This window comes from Acanthochromis polyacanthus, chromosome 8 (genome assembly GCF_021347895.1).
Source record: "Acanthochromis polyacanthus isolate Apoly-LR-REF ecotype Palm Island chromosome 8, KAUST_Apoly_ChrSc, whole genome shotgun sequence".
NCBI classification, from domain to species: Eukaryota; Metazoa; Chordata; class Actinopteri; family Pomacentridae; genus Acanthochromis; species Acanthochromis polyacanthus.
Window position 1 is genome coordinate 10627876 of NC_067120.1, and position 23612 is coordinate 10651487.

A 23612-nucleotide genomic window follows, 5' to 3' on the forward strand; every position below is an offset into this window, starting at 1 on the left:
AACAACTGTGTATGCTCCGCTGCATGTGGCACATACTGTGATCATTCATTTCCCTCTCTCCAGGAGCATCCGGGAGAAGGCAAGGACAGTTATGTGCATGAAAAAAAACATGTAAAATGTTTCTATCCAGGATGGCTCATGTTTTTTTCCAACATTTATTAGCTGAATAGCCTCAGAGAGACTATTTTGGCAACAAACCGTGCAATGCAATGGGGCAGAAGCCGGCTCGTACCACAATTATCCCAAACGTTATGCTGTTGTATTTGTCTACCCGGCATGTTTCATAAAACATAATCGACACGAGGATTTAAGCTCGCATGAGACATCTAAATGTCATTAGATAGATTATTTATGAAGATATAGCACAGTCAGTTTAATCTGTAATGAAGTTAAAACCATGCACATTGAGTCCAGATCACTCCAGGTTATATGTCCTCCTTTTTTTTAGATCATTTTTAGATATACTTTATCAAATGGAAATGAATTAAGGTGCAGTCAGTGTAATTACATTTCAGGCAACCCTTCACTGGCATGAGACCTGTTAGGGCATGCTTCAGGCGAATTCAATCACATTAATGATGCTAGCAGGCATGCTGGCACAGAGCCTGAGCAATCTGGTCAAAATGAAAGCAAAAGTACAAGAAAAGAGGCATGGCTCCCACATGAATAATTGCAACGCAGCGCTTTGATCAATTATGTGATAACTTCCACACCATATGGTAATTATCAGCAGGATGAAATGGTGAGAGGCGATGGTGTAGAAGCTTTCTGCGAACATAAAAAACTCTCCAGTTGTCTGTCCTTGATCCCTACGTGCTCGAAGGCTGCCACGTCAACTGAGGCGGGAAGCTACAACAGAACATAGATACACCTATTGGCAAAAGCTTACTTGGCCCTGGCTTGATCTCAATAGCTGAGCGGCTCCAGATGTCCTTCTCCACCTGAGACATTCGCTCCCGGGTTGTCTGGTAGGAGTCGTCTGTGGCACAAACCGTGATTTTGTCCTGAATGCTGCCTTGGCCCTCCAGGTGATCCCTGCCCTCCCTGTGTGGAGGAGGAAGAAAAAGAGAGAGGACTCAAGAGCGGCTCAACCCAATTAACTTTCCTTTTGTCAAAAATAGCAACAGAAATTCTTGCTGTCATCCAAGATGCTGTGTTTCCTTCCACACACACACGCACACGCACACGCACACGCACGCACACATACACACAAACACACAAACACACACACATAACTGGTTCTGTGTCTTTTGTGGCCACATGCAAATTGCAGTCCTGTTGTGAAGGATCATTCTTCACAAGAAATACAAAAAATCTGAAAAGCTCACAGGCTTCAGGGCAAATAAAGTTGCTTAAACGTAACATTTTAACCAACGCTTTGACCCTGCCCAGCCACAAACACTACTTCTCTGTTCTCAATTATTACTGGTCACACCTCTGAGGTCAGTCGCGGCATGACGGCCTTTGGGTATTATTGTAGTTGAATATAGCCTTATAATATAACAGTGGTACTGTCTGCTGTTGTAGTATTGAAGAGAGAGGCCACTGTTTGGTCAGACCCTGCGGTCTCAGCCTGACACCAAATTTACTACAGATTCCATTTGTGGTCGGCCGTGGAAAGACTTATGTGTGCTGCTTACCCTGAGACATACTGGTGAATGCAGTCGAAGCTGGACTGAGGCTTGTCTTTGCTGTCACTGGATAGGTAAAACGAGAAGACTCTGAATCCATCTGGAGACTCAGGAGTTGGCGCTGGGATCTTCACGTACTTTCCAAGACAAATACAGGAACAAAACAATGAAAATGACATTAATACAAACATTGTTTAGCACAGTAAAATACATGTCAAATTAAACTCAAAGTTGGTCGTGCATTTGAATTTGCAAAAGTTAAGTTGTGGTAATGTTTGACCTGTAACAGTTTTACAGTGTGTTCCTGACATGCACTGCTAATTTGAGTGATGTGCTACATAACAAGACGACATGGTCATCAATATCCCCCGCCACATGTGATGTCTATGAGTCTATATCCAAAATAGTGATCAAGGGCCATAACTCTGTTAAATATTATCGCACGGGTCTCATTTTTGAACTTGATCGAGGTATCCATGGTGTGAAGCTACACACTAAATTTCGTAATCCTAGCTGTAATAGTTTCCGAGAAAAGCTGTCCCCTTCATCTCGGACGCACGGACGGACGGAGGCACGGACGGACAGAGGCCAAACCTATATCCCCCTTTTCCACTTCGTGGAGGTGGGGGATAATAAGCTCGAGTTATCTTCTCCAGATGTAGCCTCACCTGATTCAATGTAATCTCATAAATACATCACAAAGTGCAATGACAACTCAGTGAATTTTCAAGTTTTTTCTTGCACTACATGTGACCTAAATAATCTTCCATTTAAGGCCAATTGCTGAGCCTGTACGGTGACTCCCAGGTCAAGGATGATGACGTGTAACCAGTCATTAGAAGAGCCTTTCTGAAAGGTATAAAAAAAAAGTATGACAGACAGCCTTTCCACTTTGGCGATAACCTCTTCTGTCACTGACTGTCCATGGTTCCCTACCAACAAACAAGCTAGCAGGGTGACATCTATCTCTGCTAGAAACCTGTTACATAAAATGACCTAAAAACCCACTTCCACTAAAAGGATAGTTCAACATAGAAAGTCATTAACCAACAGGTAATATGTCCTTTAAAACACATTGGGTAGTGGCTCCCTTCAACAGCGCCTGCAGCTGTGTTTCAGCCTGAAAATGGACAGTTTAGCAGTTTTGTTGACAGAATGTCCTAGATTCAGTGAAGCCAGGGATTATTACCCATCCTTTACAAATACGAGTATACTGAGAAGTAGAACTTCAGCTCAGTTTTTTTTCCGCCCCTCTGTTCTACTTTGTGCTACCTCAGGTCAAACCAAGCAGCCGTTTTTATCTGCAGGTCTCAAGAAAAACAAATGTCACATGGACTCGAAGCTGCCTTTTTAGCTATCAGTCGTAAGTGATTGATTATGAGCTGACGGGCTGAGAGCGCAGTGCCCCTGGCAGATGTGGCAGGCAGGACTATAGCTGTCACAAATGCCCAGTCATGCAGCAAAGCCATAAGCACTTTTTTTTTCTTTTTTGCAACACGGAGCCAATGAACAGCTACTCTCCTCGACGCCCCTCCTCCTCTTCTAAAACCCAACGCATGCCATTCACCCTACCCCCATCCGCCTCCAGCTTTCCTTCATGTGCACAAGTCCACCCATGTCAAGACAAAACGCAAACCAGCCCACAAGGCGAGGGACACTTCAGACACACAGCTGACCATTAATTCTGACCTATTTATGTCTGACCGTTAACATAAAGTGGTAAAGCAGAGTCCTGTCTGCAGTGGGCTTCATGCTAATTAGGAGCGATCAACCAAAAAAGCATCAAAGTGAGCAGGGACTCTGGACCTATTACTTTCAAAGAAGTAAAGTAGTAGCCACCATGACCAAAATTAGAAGTCACTAAAGCAGAGTTACTGATGTAGAGAAAGTCATGTGGAAGGGACTGCATTTCCATTTGTTTTTAAAATGAAGTTTTTGCTGAACAAAAGCTTTTTTTGATAAGACTAGAATGCACATTTACACATAAAGCATTGCAATAGTGCCACCATGTCCCCTCTTTCAGTCGATGGCAGCACTATGAGCCCCCTCCAGCCACACATTAGATCTGCCTGTCACCCCCGTCCATGCCACCGTGCACACTTCACATTCTAATTCTAATCAATGTCACTCAGGTCAGACTGTTCAGAGGTCGCCCCCATTTTATTCACAGCTTCCTTCTCAAGCTTCATAACCATATGTCATTTAACCCATTAGTTTCCAGTTCCTGACTCTGCATGGAGAACCTCTGTGTTTACCCTAGGATCATAAACTAAGCCCTGAAAAACCCACATAACAATGGAAAAACATGATACACTAAACCTGGACAGTAGAGGATTATGATGATTGTTTGCTTTCTTTCACAGTTAGATGACAAAACTGATGCCACCCATGTCTGTATATAGATATTTGAAGTTCGAGCAGACAGCAAGTTCGCTTAGCTTAGAATAAAACCTGGAAATATAGGGGCTTTAAAAAGGTCGGAAAATCCTCTAAAACACACAAATAAATCTCATTGGTTTAATCATTACTAAAACAAAATATCCCAATTAACATTTATTTTTGGTTTAATGTTTTACTTAAAAGAGATCAGATTACCAGTAGTATTTTGCTAAACAGCAACCCCTGTTAAACAAGTGACCATGTAACTATGAAGTGCCTTACTTACACAAAAGAAAAAACATTTGGACTCACATGAAGTCTGTCTGTCCATCTCATAACAAAGGGGAAAAAAATCTAATCTCACTGACAGCAATCACATAATTATGAGGAAAGGTGTGGCGGTTATCAACTGTTTCAAAAGACAGAGGCATTGTGGAGCTATAGTGGATTTCATTCGCTTTTATTTCCTCCTTGGATTGAAGCAAGGAGATAATATTATTATCACTGAGTAATGTGGATTATGTTATTGTGAGAGTTTTTTTTTTTTTTTGCCAGTCCTATACTAGATGAACATTTTTTTCAACAAAGTAGTTTGTTCACTGACTTACGCCGTTGACTCCAGCTCAAACCATGTTTTTTTTGGCCTGTGTTTGTTTACATTTTGGGCATATGATTAAATAAATTAAGTATTATGAGTTCCTTATGCCATTGTATGTAATAACAGCTATCAGTGAATTACTTTAGTACTAAAAAAATACAAAAACCTGATTTTACACGTGTGATTTTATGAACATTTATTTGCATGCCATCAGAGATGATGGTCAAATTCTAACACTAAATCTAATTTCTACATGCACATTCATCTGTCATGGAGTATCTTTGCTATGTTGTTGCTCCCTTTGTGCCTCCTGTACAATTAAAAACCTCTGTAATATAGCCCAAATTTGCATACATGGAAATGTTGCAAAAGTAGTCGAAATTACACCCTCAGAAATCACTTTTTAGCTGCTCCCATTAAATGAAAAATAGTTAAAATCTGGCAACACTGAAGCCAATAAGCTGTTTTATGAATGGACTATTAGTTTATTGGATGTTATCTTGTACTTATGAAAAGTATTGAGACTACTGTATAAAACGTAATGAGTTCAACAATCGAAACAGTAGCTGTGTAAATTCCACATCATGATCAGACATCCAGCTTGGAAGTTAAAATCAATAATATTTTTAAATTAATATAATTACTGCTTTCAATCATGGTTGGAGCTCCTTACTTTAGTTGTTGCATCGCTTTCTGTCATTGTCACATCAGGAAATAACTCATTAACATTCGAGTTACTTGGGCAGTTATTGGCATTTTTGCAGCAAAACAACAACAAGTAAAACCAACAACTCCACTGCAGTCAGTGACCAGAGATTTACCGATTATGACTTGAAACACTGCAGAATATACCGGTTATCATATCCAGCATGCTATCATCACAACACCCAACCTGTTGAGATCAACTCTGACTTTCTGTTTAGTCAGTGACACCACTTGTGCCAACAGGTTTGTTATCCTGAAGCTGCTGTCAATCAAGTGGTAGGTGCAGATTTACATAGAGACGCTGAGTCATAGACATCTCCATATGGAGTTTTGGACTGATCCCCTGAGGCAGTGTGAGTGTGAGTGTGCTGGCCTTTTGTCTTTTTTTTTTAGACACAGGAAGCCTCACTCTCTCACAGGTCACATGCAGGGAGTGAGGTCAAATATTTAGCCAACGTTTTAGGCTGAATGTCAACAGAGACTATTATCAGCCAGACTTTGTGGAATCAAAGCTCATCAATGAACAAACCAAACACAACAATGAGCAAAAATTGAGAGCGCAAAGGTGGACACAGAATCCTCAATAAAGTCAGAAAAATTGTAAATGAGTCACAGAAAGTACACAGAGGTTGTTTTTTTCAGGTCTCAGATTGACCAACAAAAAGCTTCAGACACAACTCAGACATAGCAGTTAATAGCTCAGAGAAAACTTCCAGGTCAAGGGCCGGTGAGTCACGTATGCACATGCAGCAGACAGAAGCTCGGTCACATGGCTCCACCAAACTGCACACATTTCTATAAGCACTGTGGCAGCAAATTGGTTTCTGGAGTGTCTTCAAATTGTTGGCTGTCATGCTCACATTCAAATCATATTTACTTCCACATGAGTTCTTTGATTGCATGCAGACATTCTGATACTCTGAGGCAAAAAGTGACACAAATCTAATGAAGATGAATGCTGCTAATGCTCCGTCAGTGTCTTTAGTGTCAAGTAGAACAAAAAAATGTCAGTTCAATATTTAAAAAAACACTTTTTAAAGATGTGTTTTCAGTTTTATTCAAATAATTTTTGATACGTCATTAGAATTTCCTGCTATGTAAGTTATTAATTATGGAGATAACCATTCAATCAGCGTTAGTCCTGCTCCGAACGAGGGAAAGAATTTATTAAATTGCTTATGTACTGCAGTGCCCTAATTATAATTGTTGAGTCCTTTAATCTAATGATTAATTAATCAGGGAGAAGCTTAATCTGGTATTATTATGATCAGAGTCTTCTATTAACATGTGTCCATTTAATAAAACCGAGCAGCTTAGTGTGAAGAAGCACAGTGAGAGCTGTGTGCAGTAATGCTGCTCATTATCATGACATGAGTGGAGTTTAGCAGTTGGACAGTTACAGTCAGAGCAACCAAATGTGCATGTGTAAGGCAATCCTTAGCACCTTGTCAGTGCAGCCCCCTGTGGAGCTACAGGCTAATACAATAACTGCCTCTGTGGCTGCAGCCCAGCCACATCTGCTACTCCAGCCCCTGTGTGTTTGGAGATGTCAGATACTTTCAAGCTGTTTTAAGGTGTGAACTGGACTGGAACAGAAAATCTTGGCAGGGGGCTCAGCAGATGAACAAGGACAAAGGGCACCGTCGGAGATGCCCTTGTAAAACTTCATCTGTAACTCCTCCAGCATGTTAAACTGCTCATCTTCGACAGGGTTAAACAGAGTTCTTAACCCTGCCATTTAGTGAGGAGGGAAGAAAAGGTTCATTAGGGATCTCTACTTTTGCCCAGTCCTGTGCCTTTGTAAGCCAAACATCTGCAGGGAAAGATGAGAGGATAGTTTTTCTCTCTGTCTTTCTTTGCTCTGCAGACGAAAACGAGAAGGCAAGGTTCCTAGCTCTGGTATTTGGCATGGCAGCACTGAGATGGGAGCAGGCGCCTGGATATGTGATTTACTCTGAAGTCTTTGCCTCCTGCCCCTGTCTGTACTGACACTAGTTACCATTGTCTTCTCATCTGAGCCTACTCAGCCATAGCTGCTCTGTGAGCTGCCCGTCTTTTGTTCTAGCTTCTTCCCCCACAAAGCTGAGTGCAATGGCCTGTCGGCTCGCCTGGATTATTCATGAACAGCAGGGACGTGTGGCTGTGTGTTGTTGGGTGGTAAAGGGAGGGATTGAGGGGTGTGGGTATGTGCATGGAGGGGATGGGGGTGGCGCTGACTCCCAGTAGAACCGGTGCATGAAGGATGGCCCTAAATAGTCTTCCTCTAGGAATGTGCAACTCAGTAGAGAGGAGGGGGATGGATTCTGGCTGGAACAAGTGTATTTGGTCATGTGATTCCTTTTTTGTTTTTATTTCTGTTAACGTCAGTGCAAAGTTCATATGATATAATCATCTAATGGTCATGCTAACATTGTAGTATCAAGCATGTTTCGGTGACACGTGCAGTCAAGCAAGCGCGCCGATGTTGACAGTGTCTCAAAGAAACACCGGGGTCAGATTAATTATTCCCAGCCTCTGTTCTCTGGCTTTGTACACTATGATCTACAACTCCACTGTGGCACACCTGTTAAGAACAAAATGTGTGGCCTCTCAGCATCATTAGCCAATTTAAACCATGCTTTCAGCGAGCCTGTATGGTGGTGATGCTGGAGGATCTGTTCATTGAGGGGGGTTGGTACATACAGGAAAAGCAAAAGAAGGGGGGGTGGGGACTGACGGGAGTTAGCGTGGGGATATGGGGATGGGCAACTGTCGAGCAACCCCCAAGGTACTGCCTGTTATGCCAAGCAGAATCAGTCTTTTTCCAAGAAGCTGGGGCTAATCTGTCAACCTCAACAAACGCTCGCTGTCTCCCATCCTTCGACATCCTCCACTCCATCTTATAGGTGTCTTCCTCTTCATACACACAAAGATGGAGACAACACTTCAAAGCCTACATTTGTATGCAAGTGGTAGGCCGCTGTTTTGTCTCAATGCAACGTGTCCGCTAAAACAATTTAAAAGAATAATCAATTAGACGCACTTTGCAAATGCACTCTCCCTCTTAGCGTTGCCTAATTTGCATTCGATGGTGACAGGGTGTGTAAGTTAGGAAATTCCCTTTTGCACGCTGGTTATTAAAGCTCAGATGCTTTAACACAGTAATGCGTTTCCTTTGTTGATGCCTAGCTGTTTTACTGGAGCAATCCCACAAACCGCTTGGACCGCTGCACTACACTCCCATTACTGGACGTCTCTCTGCACAAGTAGCCAGTCTGTAATCCTTTAACAATTCACAGATTGTGCATTGGAAAGTATGTCCAACCTGATTAACTTGCAGGGAAACTTGAACAAAGAAGGCAAAATCCAAAACGTGCACCGAGATGTGAGGTGTAAAATCAGAGGTAAGCTTAATAACATTCAGTTTGCTTGAATTGTCAGTCAATATACAGGTGGAAGAAAAGACAACTGTTTTAATATGTATGTGCAATAGTATTCTTTTAAAAATGAAAAATAGAATGACTATGAGAGATTTTAACCCTCTGGTCTCCAAGCAGTTTCTTTTTTTTTTTTGCTCCTGTCACATTTTTATTCAACCGTGGAAGTATAAGTAGAGAGAACTCAAAAATATCCATACTGCATCATGACTCAGCTATAATGCCATCAATAAATTAGATAAATTACTTTATTTATTTTTACAAAAGTGCAACAACCTTTAGTCAACATGTACAACTTTTTTCCAAGTGCCCACAGGTGTCCCCAATATTTGGAAAACGCTACGTGACTCTATGAACTATAAATATTTTACTATTGACATTTTGTTGTTGCTTCTATACTTGTCTCCTATCTTCTCTGAGCAAACACAGCCTGCAGTTCAGCCCAGTTCAGTCAAACAGTCCCTGGATTTTTATCATGGGAGTGTTGGTCACAGCTGAGTCACTAATGGCTTTTCAGTTGCACCAAGGAGGAGCTCACTCAATTTTTAGTTTATTGCAGGATCTATTTCATGGAAACATTTTATTTCTGGCAGTTTTATGAGACATGTAGCAGAGCTATTTAATGAAATATCCCCATTTTAAAGTTACATTTCCTTTTCCAGCAGAAAGACGCATCACAAATAAAAACCCTTGTTTTCTTTTCTTCCAAAATGAAACCAAACAGTATATTTACACTATTAAGAACTCCATTAACACTAAAGCCATTAAAACTGTACATTTGTGTAGTGTATTTAATGTTATTCTGTAGTCTGTTTCTTGTTTGTGACCCCCTGGCAATACTTTTCTTTGTTGTTTGTTTTTTTGTCTCTGTGTTGAATTGTTTTGTTCTATTCAATGTTCAGTAAAGAAGGGGGGAAAAAAGAAAAAAAAAGAAAGGCACATCACGGACGAGTAGTTCATGGACCGTCAGAAAGTTGAAAATCCATCGATTATATCTGTTTTTGTAGTCTGGGAAAGTGATAAGCAAGTTATGTGTTTAAAGGTAAATCTTCAAAACTTCCAAGAGCCATGGTGTAATTACCAGTATACTAATTCATATCTCAGATTTTGATTTTGTCCCATTTTCTGAATATTTATCATCCGTATAAATTATTACATTATCTCTTGCATCTCCTTGTGGAACAGCATCTTTTCCTAATATATTGTAAATGTTTCGGATAATTTCTTATTGTTCAAGCCTGTGTTTTCTGTGTGGAACTTTTGTCCCTCCCTCCAGTAAAAGTAATTATACAAATACTGTTGATGCACAAATAGGACACCTACTTTTTCTTTTGTTTTTAGACCCTAATCCTACTTCTGAACACTAAGTTTCCTTTTTTCTGGGGCATCATAAACTTTTCTTGGATGCTTCCTACGTTTTTCCATCACACTCCTACTTGCTGCAGTCTGTCTCCATTGCCATGGTTGTGCCATTTCTCAGTACTGGCAAACAAATCATTGCTGGTTAACATAAAACGCATCTCCACTGGTGTGCCAGTGCGGGAATGTCGCCACAGAAAGCAGATTTAAAACTCTGGTATGCTGCAATTGGCTTAATCAACATTGTGTCGTTCATTCATACGTAACAGTCCTGCACTGCAGCTTTAACAACCCAAAAAAAACATGTCTAAATCTGCAAACTCCGTAAATCTATTTTCACAAAAGCCTGTGTTGTTACTGAGAGTTTTTCTTCACTGTTATTTTCAGTTTCTTTAGCTTCATGGGTCCAGATTAGCCTGGAATGTAAATAAACAATGAAAAACCACAAAAGCACTCTATGTGTTTCACTGTGCTTCTAATTCAGGCATGTTTTTATATACTTTAATGCTGCCACCATTAGTCTCACTGCCTGCCCAGTTTGTGCCATTGATTTCTGATCTTTTACAGCACAGTTGTAACCAAATACTGTTAAAGTGCAGCCACAATCACAATGGTGTTCCTCAAAAGGAGCTAAAGAATACAATAATGACAGAGGAGCAAACTAAAGCAAACTCCTCTTTAACTGGAGGACCTCATGAGACTCTTGTTCCTAAAATATACCGTACGATCCAAAAATCCTAAGGCCAACTGGCTCTGCATAAACACAGCGGGCCTCAGACGAGCAGAGAACACAGGGACTTTTGCCTCGCTTAACACATCTGGATGAATAGAGCGGCGTGTGCCCTTTCAGAAACACGTGGGACAACTCTCCCTCTCACTGCTATGCCACTGGGAGAGGACGACTCTCAAACCACATTCCTGTTATTGTTATTCTAATTAGCTTCCAGAAAGAAAAAAAAAAGATGTGTGCATGCACACGTACACACACTCGCACAGTGCACAAGCTTATTTGCAGCGCGAGGCGAAGCAAAGCGGTGTGGTGGCGGGGGGTAGAGTCAGAGCAGCCATGTGTGAGATAGAGGCCCTGATGTCTCCCAAGGATTCAGCCAAGGCATGGGGTGAAATGGCACAATAATCAAGAGGGCAGGCGGGAGGGAGCCCAGGGGAAGCGCTGCCTTCACACACAGTCGTCATGAGAATATCTTAAGAGCACCTCCACATTCCCTTCATCCCAACACCGCTGCCTTTATGTGACAGCTGTGCACATAAAAACAGACAGGGCCATAAACAAAAACAATTACTCTGGCAACTGCAATTCAACATTTATGAAGTGAGGAGGAAATGAAGCCGATGTCACACCTGAAACAGCTCAACACGCCGTATTCAAATATAATGTCTTTTAAGCACTGCAATATTACACTCATAAAACACGTATTTATTTAATACGTGCTACAGTATAACGTTGAACCACTTCCTGGCATGCTAAGGATTTGCAATGTAATAGGTGAGATTCAGGTTTTACAAAGTTCTGCACAAGTGAAACTGTCAACAAATGTGAGAAACAATGCGAAGTATGTACGTGTAAATAAGCAGCTTTGCTCACTCTGCATGGACTCTACAGCATGGATCTGATAATAAATAGGAAGTGGGTTCTTTTCTTACTAAATGGATAGAGATCATGCCAACAAGCAGGTGACGTTGCCAGCCCCGAAGGAAAATAAGCACTAGGATGTGAAATTCCAAGCTATGGGAACCCAGATCAGCTCTGAATATATTCTTTAATTCCTGGTGATGATGTCAGAGCAATCCAGATTCTTATTCTTTTCAAGCTTTTATAAAAGGTGAATAAAAGAGTATATGAGTACAGAGTATAATATCCTTATTTTTTTCCATAACAGTCTGCACTTTTTTAAAATTTTTCCTCTCTTTGCTCCAGATGCTTGCTATTGATCCTACCCATTCACTTCTCTTTCCTCCTATCAGTCTGCTTCCCGCGCGAAGATGAGCAAAAGAAGATTCAAAAGCAAAAGTAATTTGTAAGTTTCATAGCCGCTTTGAACACCAGATTCGGGGGCATCTGAGAGCTTCTGTCTTTCATTGCATGATTACAAGGTTGGCAGACAGTTTACAATAGCAGGGCTAAATGCCGCAGGGACAGAGAGAAAAGCAGCCGACAAACCTCAGCGTGCTATTTCTCGATAGGAGCCCTGGCCCCTGATACCGCTGAGCCCTGGAGTGACGCCAGGACAGTGATTTGGAGAATTCCTCTGGTTTTTGTGGCCCGAGAAGTGCCCCGTTACAGGAAACGTGACATGAGCCGGTGGGGACAAAGATCAGAAAGAAGCAGTCATGGCTTTTGTGATCAAGCTCTACAGTTGGCAGCTGTCAGTGGACACATGACCTCTTGAACTTCACGATGCTCTTGGAGAAGGGATGAGCTCTTGCAAACACTTATGTAGGGAATGAACTAGTTGAATATTGACATCTGTGACGCTGCGACCCAGAGACACAGACACTGGATATCCTCTTGGTCTGTTGTATGCCAGACTGCCATGTTCACCAGCATCCTCCCCCCACTAACGACTTAATCTGGCCTCCCCCACCACCAATGGTTGCAGCTACCTCATTAATGCCCAATCGTCCAGCTCGGGGACTATTGTCAGAGGGGGAGGGAGCCCATGCTTGAATTCCGCAAAGCAATTTGAATATGTAATGTGCCAGGCAAGATATAATCACCAAATCCTATTCAGTGATTAAAGCACACTTAAATTGCACTCACTTAACATTGCTTCACAGAAAGACTCACAAGCAGGTTAATCTGCTCTTCCTTCGACAGATGTTTCATTACATGTTTACATACAACATTTGTGCTTCGGACATATTTTGCACATTTTCCTGGATTAAACAAGAAAATAAATTCCCCCGCTTCTGTTCAGTTCCTGCATTTCAGATCTTTCATGTCTGCACAGACACAACAGGCATGGAGGCATGGGGGCTCCCTGGGGTTTGCCAGCTCCCCTACCTCCTCCCCCTCCCAGAACAAAGCTTCCCCAGTTGCAAGCCTGACCCAGTAACCTGGCTAGCAGCCTGGGGCGTATAGCGTACCCTGTCTTAGGGCTTCCAGGGCCCGTGTGAGCACACAGGGCTAGCATTTGTGTACAGAGCAAAGTCACTTTCGTCAATGCAATCGGCTCTTGCGGGGATTAGAACAGCTCCTTTTAGACAGGGCCGATTGTGTGGTAAATGTGTAGTAGCCTAGCGGGCAGAGCTGGGGAGGGTGTAACACTGGCTCGGCTAATCTGGCCGGACACAGGCATCTTTCTTTGCAGCCGCTTCACAGGAATGCCCTCTTACTCTCAGTACCAAGTTTTTTTTTCTTTTTTTGTAAGCTATGTAGCTCTGCATATACATATTTAGTGAAGGATATGTGACCCAACATAGTGCAACTAAGAACATGAATGACACCTTTCCCTCAGGCTGTGACTTCTGGTGCACTCACAGCAGCCATACTCACCAAAATAAAAGCTGGCCAACAAACTCCACCGACTGTGCTACCACTAAAGGCATCCAATAATTTGGAAAATCACACAGCTGACTCTTCTTGGATGCAGCTTAATGCTTATCGGATACTTAGGAATCAAATAAGACGTCCAGAGGAACTGTCATGAGTGTGCTCCACGGCAAATCAGAACTAATTAGAGTGTTCAATTTCTGAGGCATTAGGGAGAGTATGCAAAACAACTTACCCCCTGGCTCCCCTTGAAGCAAATCGCCGGTTGATTTGATAGTGACGCCTGAGGAGAGAGAGAGAGAGAAAGAAACTGGTCACAGATTCACGAATCATGTTCATCCTTAATCTAATGGACAGCTCATACATTATGAGTGAAAAATATATTGCCATTGTTCCTGCTCTGTCTGTTGCATTTCTCCTCTAGATAGCTGTGATCTGGCTCGATGAAACATTCTCAGTAAACTTAAAATGCCACAATATTGACACAGATGCTATTCCCCGAGGTTCACGGTTTCTCTAAAGAGAATTAGGTGTAATATGTGCAATCAATCAATCAATCAATCAATCAATCAATCAATCAATCAATCAAACAATCAATCAATCCATGACCTAATCGATAAACTTTTGTCATGCTGCTGAGTGAGTTTGAGCTGATTTCCCCTCTAAATGAATAAAGATCCCACAGGAAAGACAAAGCACCTTCTGGAACCAATTATATTTATTTAAAAAATGACTTTTTATCAGCCCTGTGTGTTGTAAAAACTGTACACCCCAAGCTCACAGTGTACCTGGCTTTAGCATCTCAACATCCTGCTGTTTCCTCCTCCCTTCTGATAAAGAAATATTAAAATCGTTAAAAAAAATTCCTGCCTTTGAGGCAACATGATACATGGTTAATAGATGGAAACTATTATCTGTGAAGTACAGCTGTGCATGTGATTGACAGCACTCTTAATTTATTATTAATGGTTTGGAGAAATGTCTTCCCTATTGAGGAGTATTGTTGTGATTTTCTTCATCACGCCTTAGCTTTTAATATTGAATGGAATAATAAATATTAAAGCACATAATGCCTGTTACAGATTACACACACAGCCATAGGGCGAATTAAAGGTCCAGATTTAACCATTTTTATGGAGATTTAATCATAACGGAAGAGAAAGCAGCTTATCGTTAAAATGAGGTTTTAAAAGCTGTGGATGTTTATTAATTTGTTAAATTATTTACTGCCACAATTAGATGTTTACTACAATAGCCTTTATGATGGCATTATAGGTTGTTACTTGTAGTTTGTGAGTCTTAATAAAGCATTCACTAAGCCTTTATTCATTAGTTATTGACCAGTAACCATTTTTGGTAGCAACGTTAATGAAAATATGTTAATCCTCCTCCAGCTTTCAAACCACAACATGTTCATGAACATTATTACAACTGCAGACAACTGATGGCTTATTAGAGAGTTACACACTCATTAATGGATTGTCAACACTTATAAATGCAACACCAAAAAAAACAAAAACAGCTAAAGCAACCTCAAAGTTGTTGATGTTGACTTAAACCTTATCTATAAAGCATTAGTAAATGGATTATTAACCATCAGCAAAGTGACTGCTGCCACTGTCTCTGTCACTTTCCAAAAAAAATCCACTAAATTAATATGAAAATGAAAATATTGTATGATTTCAATAAATCTTAAGTCAATTTTTAAACAAACATTTTCTGGCTTTTGGCATCTTGGGTGTGCATATATGTTGGTTTTGCAAGAAAAAGAAGAAGCCAGAAGGTGGCTTTGGTTTCAGAAATTGTGCTGAAACTGCTGGTCCTCAGAAACCTATTCATTTTTAAAGCAACTATTTTAATACAGTTATTTTTTAAGCTTTTAAAGAGTTCCACTTGTTATGACTTGTCAAGTGTGAATCTTTGCTGGCCTCTTATTGAGATTTTTTGGCTTTTAGGTTACTATCATGTTTGAAATTTTAAACATTTTCACTTAAATGTGACAATCACAGCTGCAGCTGCATAGTGACATGATTTCATGCACAAAACAAGTCTGTATTTCCTCTCCTCTTCCCGAACACAGGCACGAAAATCATAAATAAATCAGAATTAATAACAGCAGCTCCCTCAGGTTCCTGCAGGACAAGAATCCGCCACACCTCAGTGGGAGTCCAGCGGTCTAACATTTTAAATAAGTGTGTTTTCAGGGGTGGTCTTTCGGACTTGGAAAACTTTGGCAGTAACCTCTGTCCTGCCTGCTGTGGCCTGGAGGAAGCTGTCAGGCTGGACGAGCTTACTCTGCTTCACAGACCAATGAGCTACGGAGATGGGCGGGCTTCCAGGCGTGTAAAGGGCAAAAACAACAATATACAAGAGCGCAGCAACAACTTACAGATCCGTGCCAACGAGCCCAAAACCCTGAACCAGCGACTCCCCTGCATCCAGGTCCAGTTTTATTACCATACTGTGGCGCACACGGAAATACATTTATTTGTTTTGACGGCTCAGAAATTAAAAAAGAAAATCCAGAAGACACAACCAAATGAGCCTCCTCCTGCAGTCATAACTGTGGGACTGTCTTATCAAGCACTGCTCTGGGAAAGACCATTTGGATAGACTAAATTATCTCGGTCTAATCTAATGGACCATAAAGGCAATAAAACAGTCTCCCGATTCAGAGGAGTCGGAATAATTTGCTTGATAGCTTGTTCATTAATTTATTCCCGAGAGCGGAACAGGCAGAGGGGGAAAAATGCCTTTTTAGAAACATTTAATGACCGACAGTCATCTGCGCTCGCCCATAATCTAAACAATAAATTTCAGATGTAACGTAGGCTACATTAAAACAGCGCTCAGGGCACTATCACACACCCATGTCATATGCGAACTTTAATTCCTTTTGTTGTTTTTTTTCTTCGGGAGGATCTGGTAAACAAGCAGGAACTTAACCCGACCCGATTTTCTCCTCTCTCTCTCTCTCTCTCTCTCTCTCTCTCTTTGTATTATTAAAAACAAAACAATTCCTCAGTCATTACGGAAGAATTCAATAAAATCCCTTCATTCATCAAAGTTCACAATAAACCCAGCTTCGCCTGCCTTCATCGGAGCCAGAATAAACTAACGCAGCTCACTATTTATCAGCCGTTTGCTCGATGACACATGATCGGCAAGTATTTTAAACTTTTTTTTTCTTTTCCTTTCCTACTGGGCAGAAGAAGCTCTGTTTCCAATACAGTTCCCCGGAGTTGGGAGGCGATTGGGGAGAAAAGAATATATAGATTTCAAGAAAAACAACAACCAAGAAAAAGCTGCAAAGTTACAAGCGTGATTTTTGTCTTACCTTCAGGTTCTGGTAAGCTTCGAGGGTCCGGATGGCAGTGTCAGTGAGTTTGACGTGGTACAGAGTTTGATTGGGGTTGTTTTTGTTGATTTTGCCACAGGAGAGCCCATACCGATGCTCCTGTCTCAGCGCTGCCATTTCTACAACTGAAGCCTATTGGCGACATTCTGTCCGAAACGTCACCGGGGAGACGACGTGTGGGCGGGGCCAGCAGGCACACGCACACACGCCTGTCACGTATACGCTCACGCAAACACACACATACACACACACACGGACACTTGACGCACAAGAGTAAATAAGTAAGAAACTGTTTAGCTTTCGCTTTCCAGGTCAGCATTCATTGGACATTTTGTTTCCAGTCTGTATTTATCTGCTCTCTGATCTATTCTGGCTCTCTGGGTTTGATCCAAGCTGCTTCTCCTCCAGCTGGATTTTAAGTAAATTCACTCACACGCCACACACACACACCACACGCACACCACACACACCCCACACGTACAGCACACACACGAGGATGTATAAATACACTTGCAGACAAAAATAGCTGGCTTTATAGCGGCTACATTCATGTTTATTCATCTTTTACTCAAGTAAATGCACATAGGCATAAGGTTTGTTCCATCTCAAATTACTAGGGGTCATCTAAGTTGCTAGAGACTCCATTTATCACAAATCATATATATTTAAAAGGATACCTTTGAATTCTTTGAGATAATTTAGAAAAATAATGCCTATTTACCTACCTTTACCACATTTTTTGCACATTTAAGGCTGTGTTTGCATGACATTATCTTAGGAACTCTTCAGAATAAAGGTGCTTATTTTCACTGTTATTTCTCATCATGACATCGATTCACAGTCTGCAATACTGGACAAGTACCGGTAGATCACATAATCTCAAATTATGGTTGAGAAAACATCCCATCTTCGAGCACACATCGACATTTCTGAACCATTTGTATTTGAATGCTACAACAATACAAAACAAAAGCATGTAGACAACTTTTTAAATATGACATTTTTGATTGCAATAATGAAAGAGAACTCACTGAGCAAGTATGACAGGTTGTACTTCAAATGCTAAAATGCCGGTGTCCCAGTAGCTCAACAGGTTGAGTGGGTGACCCATAAACAGGGGCTATAGTCCCTAAAGCATGGGTTTGAATCCAGCCCATAGCCCTTTGCTGCAGGTCCTACTCCCATTCTTCTCTCCACTGTGCCATATAATAAAGCTGAAAGAAAGTAAAATATTGTTAGACAGCCTAGTACAAGTAAAATAGAGTTCTGTCCTTTCAAAATACTTCTCCAAGTATAAATAAGAAAAGAAATATGGTCATGTTTTTTATTTATTTTCAGACCAATTTCTGGCATGATAAGACATTACAGTGTCTTATATGCTTAATAGTTCCTAAGCTATTGTTGCTTTAACATAGTCTGTAATTTTCATGTGCCAAAAAATGTGCTGAAACCGGGTCTACAGGGTTTGTTTTTTTTTTTAACAAAAAAGATCTAGGAAAGTATTTGATATAAAATAAAATGTATGTATATAAAATGTGTATGTTTATATCCATAATTTATGCTGTTCGAGGAGAAATTGTTCTAAACATCTGATGATTTGAGATGGAATGACCTTATAAACCTATAAAAGTAAACATCATTCAAGACGTCTTTTTCCTGAATGTTAGATGCAATTAGCTAAATTTTACATATTGTTGTTATCTACTTGAATTAGTTAAAGCTCAACAGATGCTGGACATTTTTGGGGCTGATTTCAGGGAGCAGGGAATTTTGACATCCATATATCTGCTGATATTGTGTGTAAATATACATATAGTATGTTCAAGTTATATTGAAACTTTCCAGCAATGTTTTTTTTTTCACAAACTAATTAGCAGTTTAGCATTAATACACCGCTTAACTCCACACTACCGTCTGTTTAGCTGTGATGCATTCTCTGCTACATGTGCTGCAGACAGTGCTGAGAGTGTTGTAAACTGTGGAGTCGGGGTTGTTCTGCTGGACAAACTATAGATTGACATTTTGCTACTTTCTAAATTACCGCACGCACCTTTTCCTGCCCTATATTCTGTTAGAGAAGGTTTTCATATGCCGTATACTGGATAATGTCTATGCAAATACTGATATATTAGTGATAAGTCAATAATGTTCAATGACACTGGCCAACTGAAATATCGTTCAGACTTTTGTTATTGTATCTATAAAATGTTAGAGAACAGCAAAAAAATAACCATTGCAAACTTTCTAAAGCCAAAAGTGACATAAGAATTCAAATAGCTTTGCCCAACCAACAGTTAATGTTAATTGTAAATTCAGTTTATTCGAAAAAAAAAAGACGAAGAAATTTGAGGAGCTGCAACCAATTTTTTTGCTTGAAATTTGGCTAAAATGATCAATTATCCTGACAGATGCAGAAGAATTAAGAGTATTAAATTATGTCTTACATGTTAATGTTTAAGCACTATTTTAATAAGTTGATTAATTAAATGTTTATTGTTTTGAGTAGTTGAGTCTATGATAATGCAGCATAGCTTTTAAAGCTCATGTGTTTTGGATGGAAATAATGATCTGAAATGTAAATATTACTGTCAGTTCAGTCATAAGGACAGTATTTTCCTCTGGCATAAAATGAGAGAACTTAAGTAACGTGAAAGAATCTCACAATGGTATCAGGCAGTACTCAGAAACAATAGACTCCCAACAAATCCCTTGAAAGGACACAATTCTACTCACAATAAACACTTTTTGTCTTTGTGTCAGTGAAATTAAATGACAAATATTGAATTAGAATCATTTTAATCCCCGTTTGACAACATCCTTTGGCTGTGGATTAAACAGGGGCTTCATTTTCAGTAGAGCAGTTTTTATTAACGATACAGCTCTCGGGATGTTGATGTCTAAATATTATTAGTCTCACATTAGATTAGTTGTCAGACTGCTGTGTTGATGTTCCCTTTTAAACTGTATGTTTACTTCTGAGATTGAAAACATGATTTAAAGGCACTTTGCATGGAGCCATACACATGATGTTGCTTTGGTGAAACGTAAAAGAATAACTTAGTTTGCAGTGGTGCGTCAGTGAAACAAATGGGTAATATTTTCTGGCCTGTTTCTGCACAATTACTACTAAGAGCCTCTTGACATATTAATCAGTGTTACCACAAATTATCACTAATTATATCAACCTCTGTGAACAAGCGCATGGTGCTGGAGGAGTTTAGCTGTTGATTATTTTCTTAGTTAGTTTAAAGCAAATGTGAATCTCACTTTTCCTAGAAATGACCCATTTCTGTCTAGTTTAACATCCCAACACACTATAAATGGTTGTACATCCTAATTCTAGTCTGAATGTGATACTGACTGCAGGTGCAGATGCAAATTCCTGGTTAAATATTTCAAATACCAATGTGTTTTAAAGCTCAAATGGATTTGCTTTTTCTGTAATCGTGACAGAAACAAACATCACATAAAAGCTGTGATAGGTTAAAGAACACTGCATTTGTTGGTGGGTTTTTTAGGAATATGTATGAATTCACCCAAACTGATTATATAAACAGTAATCCGGTGTCAACGCTACAGCCTGTGGGTTATTATAGCTCGTCTGCGGCTCTCGTGGCACTTCTTAAAAAGTGAGAATAAAAATCTTCCAGTGTGTCTCGAGGTAAATTAAGTTAGAGCTCACATGTCCTGAGATCTTATTGGTAGATATTGCATTCATGGAAACTGCATTATGGGGCACGACGGTGAAGTCATTAAGAAGCTTACAGACGTTCTAGCAGATTAGGTTTTTCTCTTCTAATCCTGTAGATTACCACTGCACATGCCTGCTGGCCGAGAGTGCTTCGTTGCGCTGCACAGTTTCTTTACATTGATCATTTTTTTGTTGCTGCCACAACACCGAACGCCGTCGACGAAGAGGGATACAAGCAGGAGAGCGAAGGAGAGGTCAAAGTGCAGCAGAACTACAGAGGGAAAACAAAGCCGCAGGCGGGACGAAGCTTGAAAAAAAACCTAGATGAGGAAAGGATTTAGGGATATGCTCTGAGTTGGATTTACTGAAACACAACATGGATTTTTGTAAATATTACATCATGGAGATATTTTTGTCTGTTGACAGGGTATAGGTGGCAGACAAAACTACTAACGTCCATCTAAGTGGAACATTGGCTGACCAAAGAGGATCATCTCTTTTGCAGACTAATGCAAATGGTGTCCACCACTTTTCTGGAGTGAAATGGAGACAGAGCCATGTTGTGAGGAGCATAAGGACTCTGCAGCGGAGTCTATAGAGCCTGAGGTAAAAGAGGCAGATTCAGAGCCTGCTAACAGGGAACGTCTCAATGAGTTGTCCCATGGGCCTGCAGAGGAAGGAGAGGAGCTGTGTGGGAAAGAGCAGGCTGAAACGGAGAGCTGTGCAGGGAAGAGTGAAAATACGGAGATAAAAAGCCCCTCTGATCCTGGGGGAGAGAGTGGAGGGACAGAACTGAAGGAACGGAGGAAACTGAAGAAAACAAACAGTTGGAAGATGGTACGATTCCAAGATCCATCGGAGGATGACGATGTTTCGGAGAGGGACAGCTCATCAGAGAGTCTGTTTCCAGATTATGCAATAAAGGAGTGGACCTCTGCAACCTTTGAGGAGCTGTTCATGGCAGAAGACTGGAAGGACATCACAGGTGAGGCTACATCAGGCAGCAGCGTGTGGTAAAAATGATTTCTAATTTACAGTAACTTATGATGTAATTTTGTATTGAAACCTTTACAAAAAACTAGAAAAGCAACCAATATGTGCCTGAGAACCAGCTTTCTGTGTTGTGGCTGTTTCTGAGGATGAGCAGATTAACCCTGCTTCCTCCGGCATGACCTTGTTTCTTTCCTCACACAGACGACCGGCTGTTGAGGAAGAAGGTGCTGAAGTGTGGGACCCTGCAGGCCCCACATCCCACCTGGGGCCAGGAGGTGACTGTGAAGATGCAGTGTGTCCTGGAGGACCGCACTGTGGTGGAGAAGGACTGCAAGCTCGTCTTTGTTATCGGGGAGGGAGATGTAAACCAGGTGAAAGCTCTTAACCTGTAAGGGGATAGTTCTCTGCAGCAGTAAGTCTTTGTATAACATCACAGTGGTGAACAGAAATGGCAACAGCGGGTCAGCAATACTTGCTGGTGCCTCTATGGCTCTATTAGCTGGCGTATTTGCCATGTTAGCATCTTATTCGTGTGCTAGGTTGCTAAAATTGGCTGATTGTTACAAAACACAAAGTGAAGCTGATGCTGATGGGAAGTTATTAGCTGTGCAAGTATTTCATCATAAACTAAAATAATGGAAAAATGAACATTTGAAGCTGTTTTTTAAAGTTACTCCAAGTTATTCTGAGCTGAATTTAGTGGTCATTGTCATCCTAATCATGACCAAACAGATTCAGAGGTCTACCATTAAAACTACAGCTCAACCTCTGATAACACAATAATCCATTCTGGACCAAAGTAGCAGACTGATCCATCGACTGGCATAACCATTCCTAAAGCGACACATAACTAAAAACATGTTTATGTGCTTGAAACTTGGAATTCACCGTTTTATTTTTTAGTTGACACAGAAACGCTCAGGTTAAAAATGGCAGATAAAGCAGAAAAAAACTTGCTTTTTGTCATGTGCAGGCCCTGGAGGAGTGTGTCATGTCCATGCAGAAGGGTGAGATCACATTACTGCTGGCAGATTCACAGTACGCCTATGGACTTCTGGGAAGGTAAGGACTTTCCACTTACTGCTGTTTGACAGTGATCTTATGAATTAGGAAACACACTGAAGCAGAAATAAGACTAAAGAGTTTTTTTCCCCCGTAAATGACATCCAAGTCGCATCCCAGTTAAAAGCCCACGCCTCTTGAACCTGTTGCTGTGGGGGCAGCCTGGTTATCCAGGGGTAGCGGGGTTAATGGACCATAAACAGGAGCAGATGGCTTCCTCCTAACACCATTCGGAGGCAGCCTATCAGTGGTGCGCTTGTAACCTCCCAACCTATGGGAGAACTCCGCTCATATTACAGCCAATGGCTTGGGTTTATAACCTTTACACCATTAAAGTGCCAGTATAAACAGAGAGGAGATTGGTGGGTCGCTGCTGAAAACACATTGTTTATGGTTTAAATGTTTGCTCTAGATAACCCGAACACGTGAGAATGAGAGAGTAATGCGCCACAGTGATTAGAGCAAATTGTGTATGATAATATACCCAAAGAAAATATTTGAATGGAAAGCCTTTTCAGGTGAGACTAGACGGAAAGCATATGAGCAAATGTGCTTAATGTGATTCAGTTTGTTTTATGGTTGATTGAATTGTGGGAGATTACTTTCTGTAGCTCTCGCCGCTGTGAGGCTTTTTCAGCAGATGGTAATATGTTGTATATGTAGCTATTTCATAAACAGCAAAATTGTAGCCATTAATTTAATTCTGAAAGCCATATTGTGAACTCTGTGTTTAAATAAGCCCGCACCCATTAGAGCTAATTAAACATTATTAGATAGTTTCAAACACTATCTAGAGCCATGGGTGTCCTGTGAGTGAACGGCAGTTTTCAAACATGCTACCGTCGGCTGAAGCACATAATGTTGCTACCATAAAAGCTCGCCGAAACCCTAAACCACGGCATTTATCTG

The 23612-nt window shown here is 40.8% G+C and overlaps 2 protein-coding genes across 2 annotated transcripts in view; one reads left to right on the forward strand and one right to left on the reverse strand.

The window, feature by feature from the left end:
- The window catches only part of LOC110949355 (RNA polymerase II elongation factor ELL), a 29047-nt gene extending 11881 nt beyond the window's left edge, over positions 1-17166 (reverse strand). The window contains exons 1-4 of the mRNA XM_022191343.2: positions 16937-17166; positions 13835-13882; positions 1641-1768; positions 890-1044 (exon numbers count right to left, since the gene is read on the reverse strand). Of these exons, the coding sequence (XP_022047035.1) occupies positions 890-1044; positions 1641-1768; positions 13835-13882; positions 16937-17074 (469 nt within the window). The 5' untranslated portion in view covers positions 17075-17166. The remainder of the gene's footprint in view (positions 1-889; positions 1045-1640; positions 1769-13834; positions 13883-16936) is intronic.
- A 3222-nt stretch (positions 17167-20388) lies between these two features.
- The window catches only part of fkbp16 (FKBP prolyl isomerase 16), a 34966-nt gene continuing 31742 nt past the window's right edge, over positions 20389-23612 (forward strand). The window contains exons 1-3 of the mRNA XM_022191346.2: positions 20389-21633; positions 21843-22012; positions 22615-22703. Coding sequence (XP_022047038.1) covers positions 21192-21633; positions 21843-22012; positions 22615-22703 — 701 coding nt within the window. The 5' untranslated portion in view covers positions 20389-21191. The remainder of the gene's footprint in view (positions 21634-21842; positions 22013-22614; positions 22704-23612) is intronic.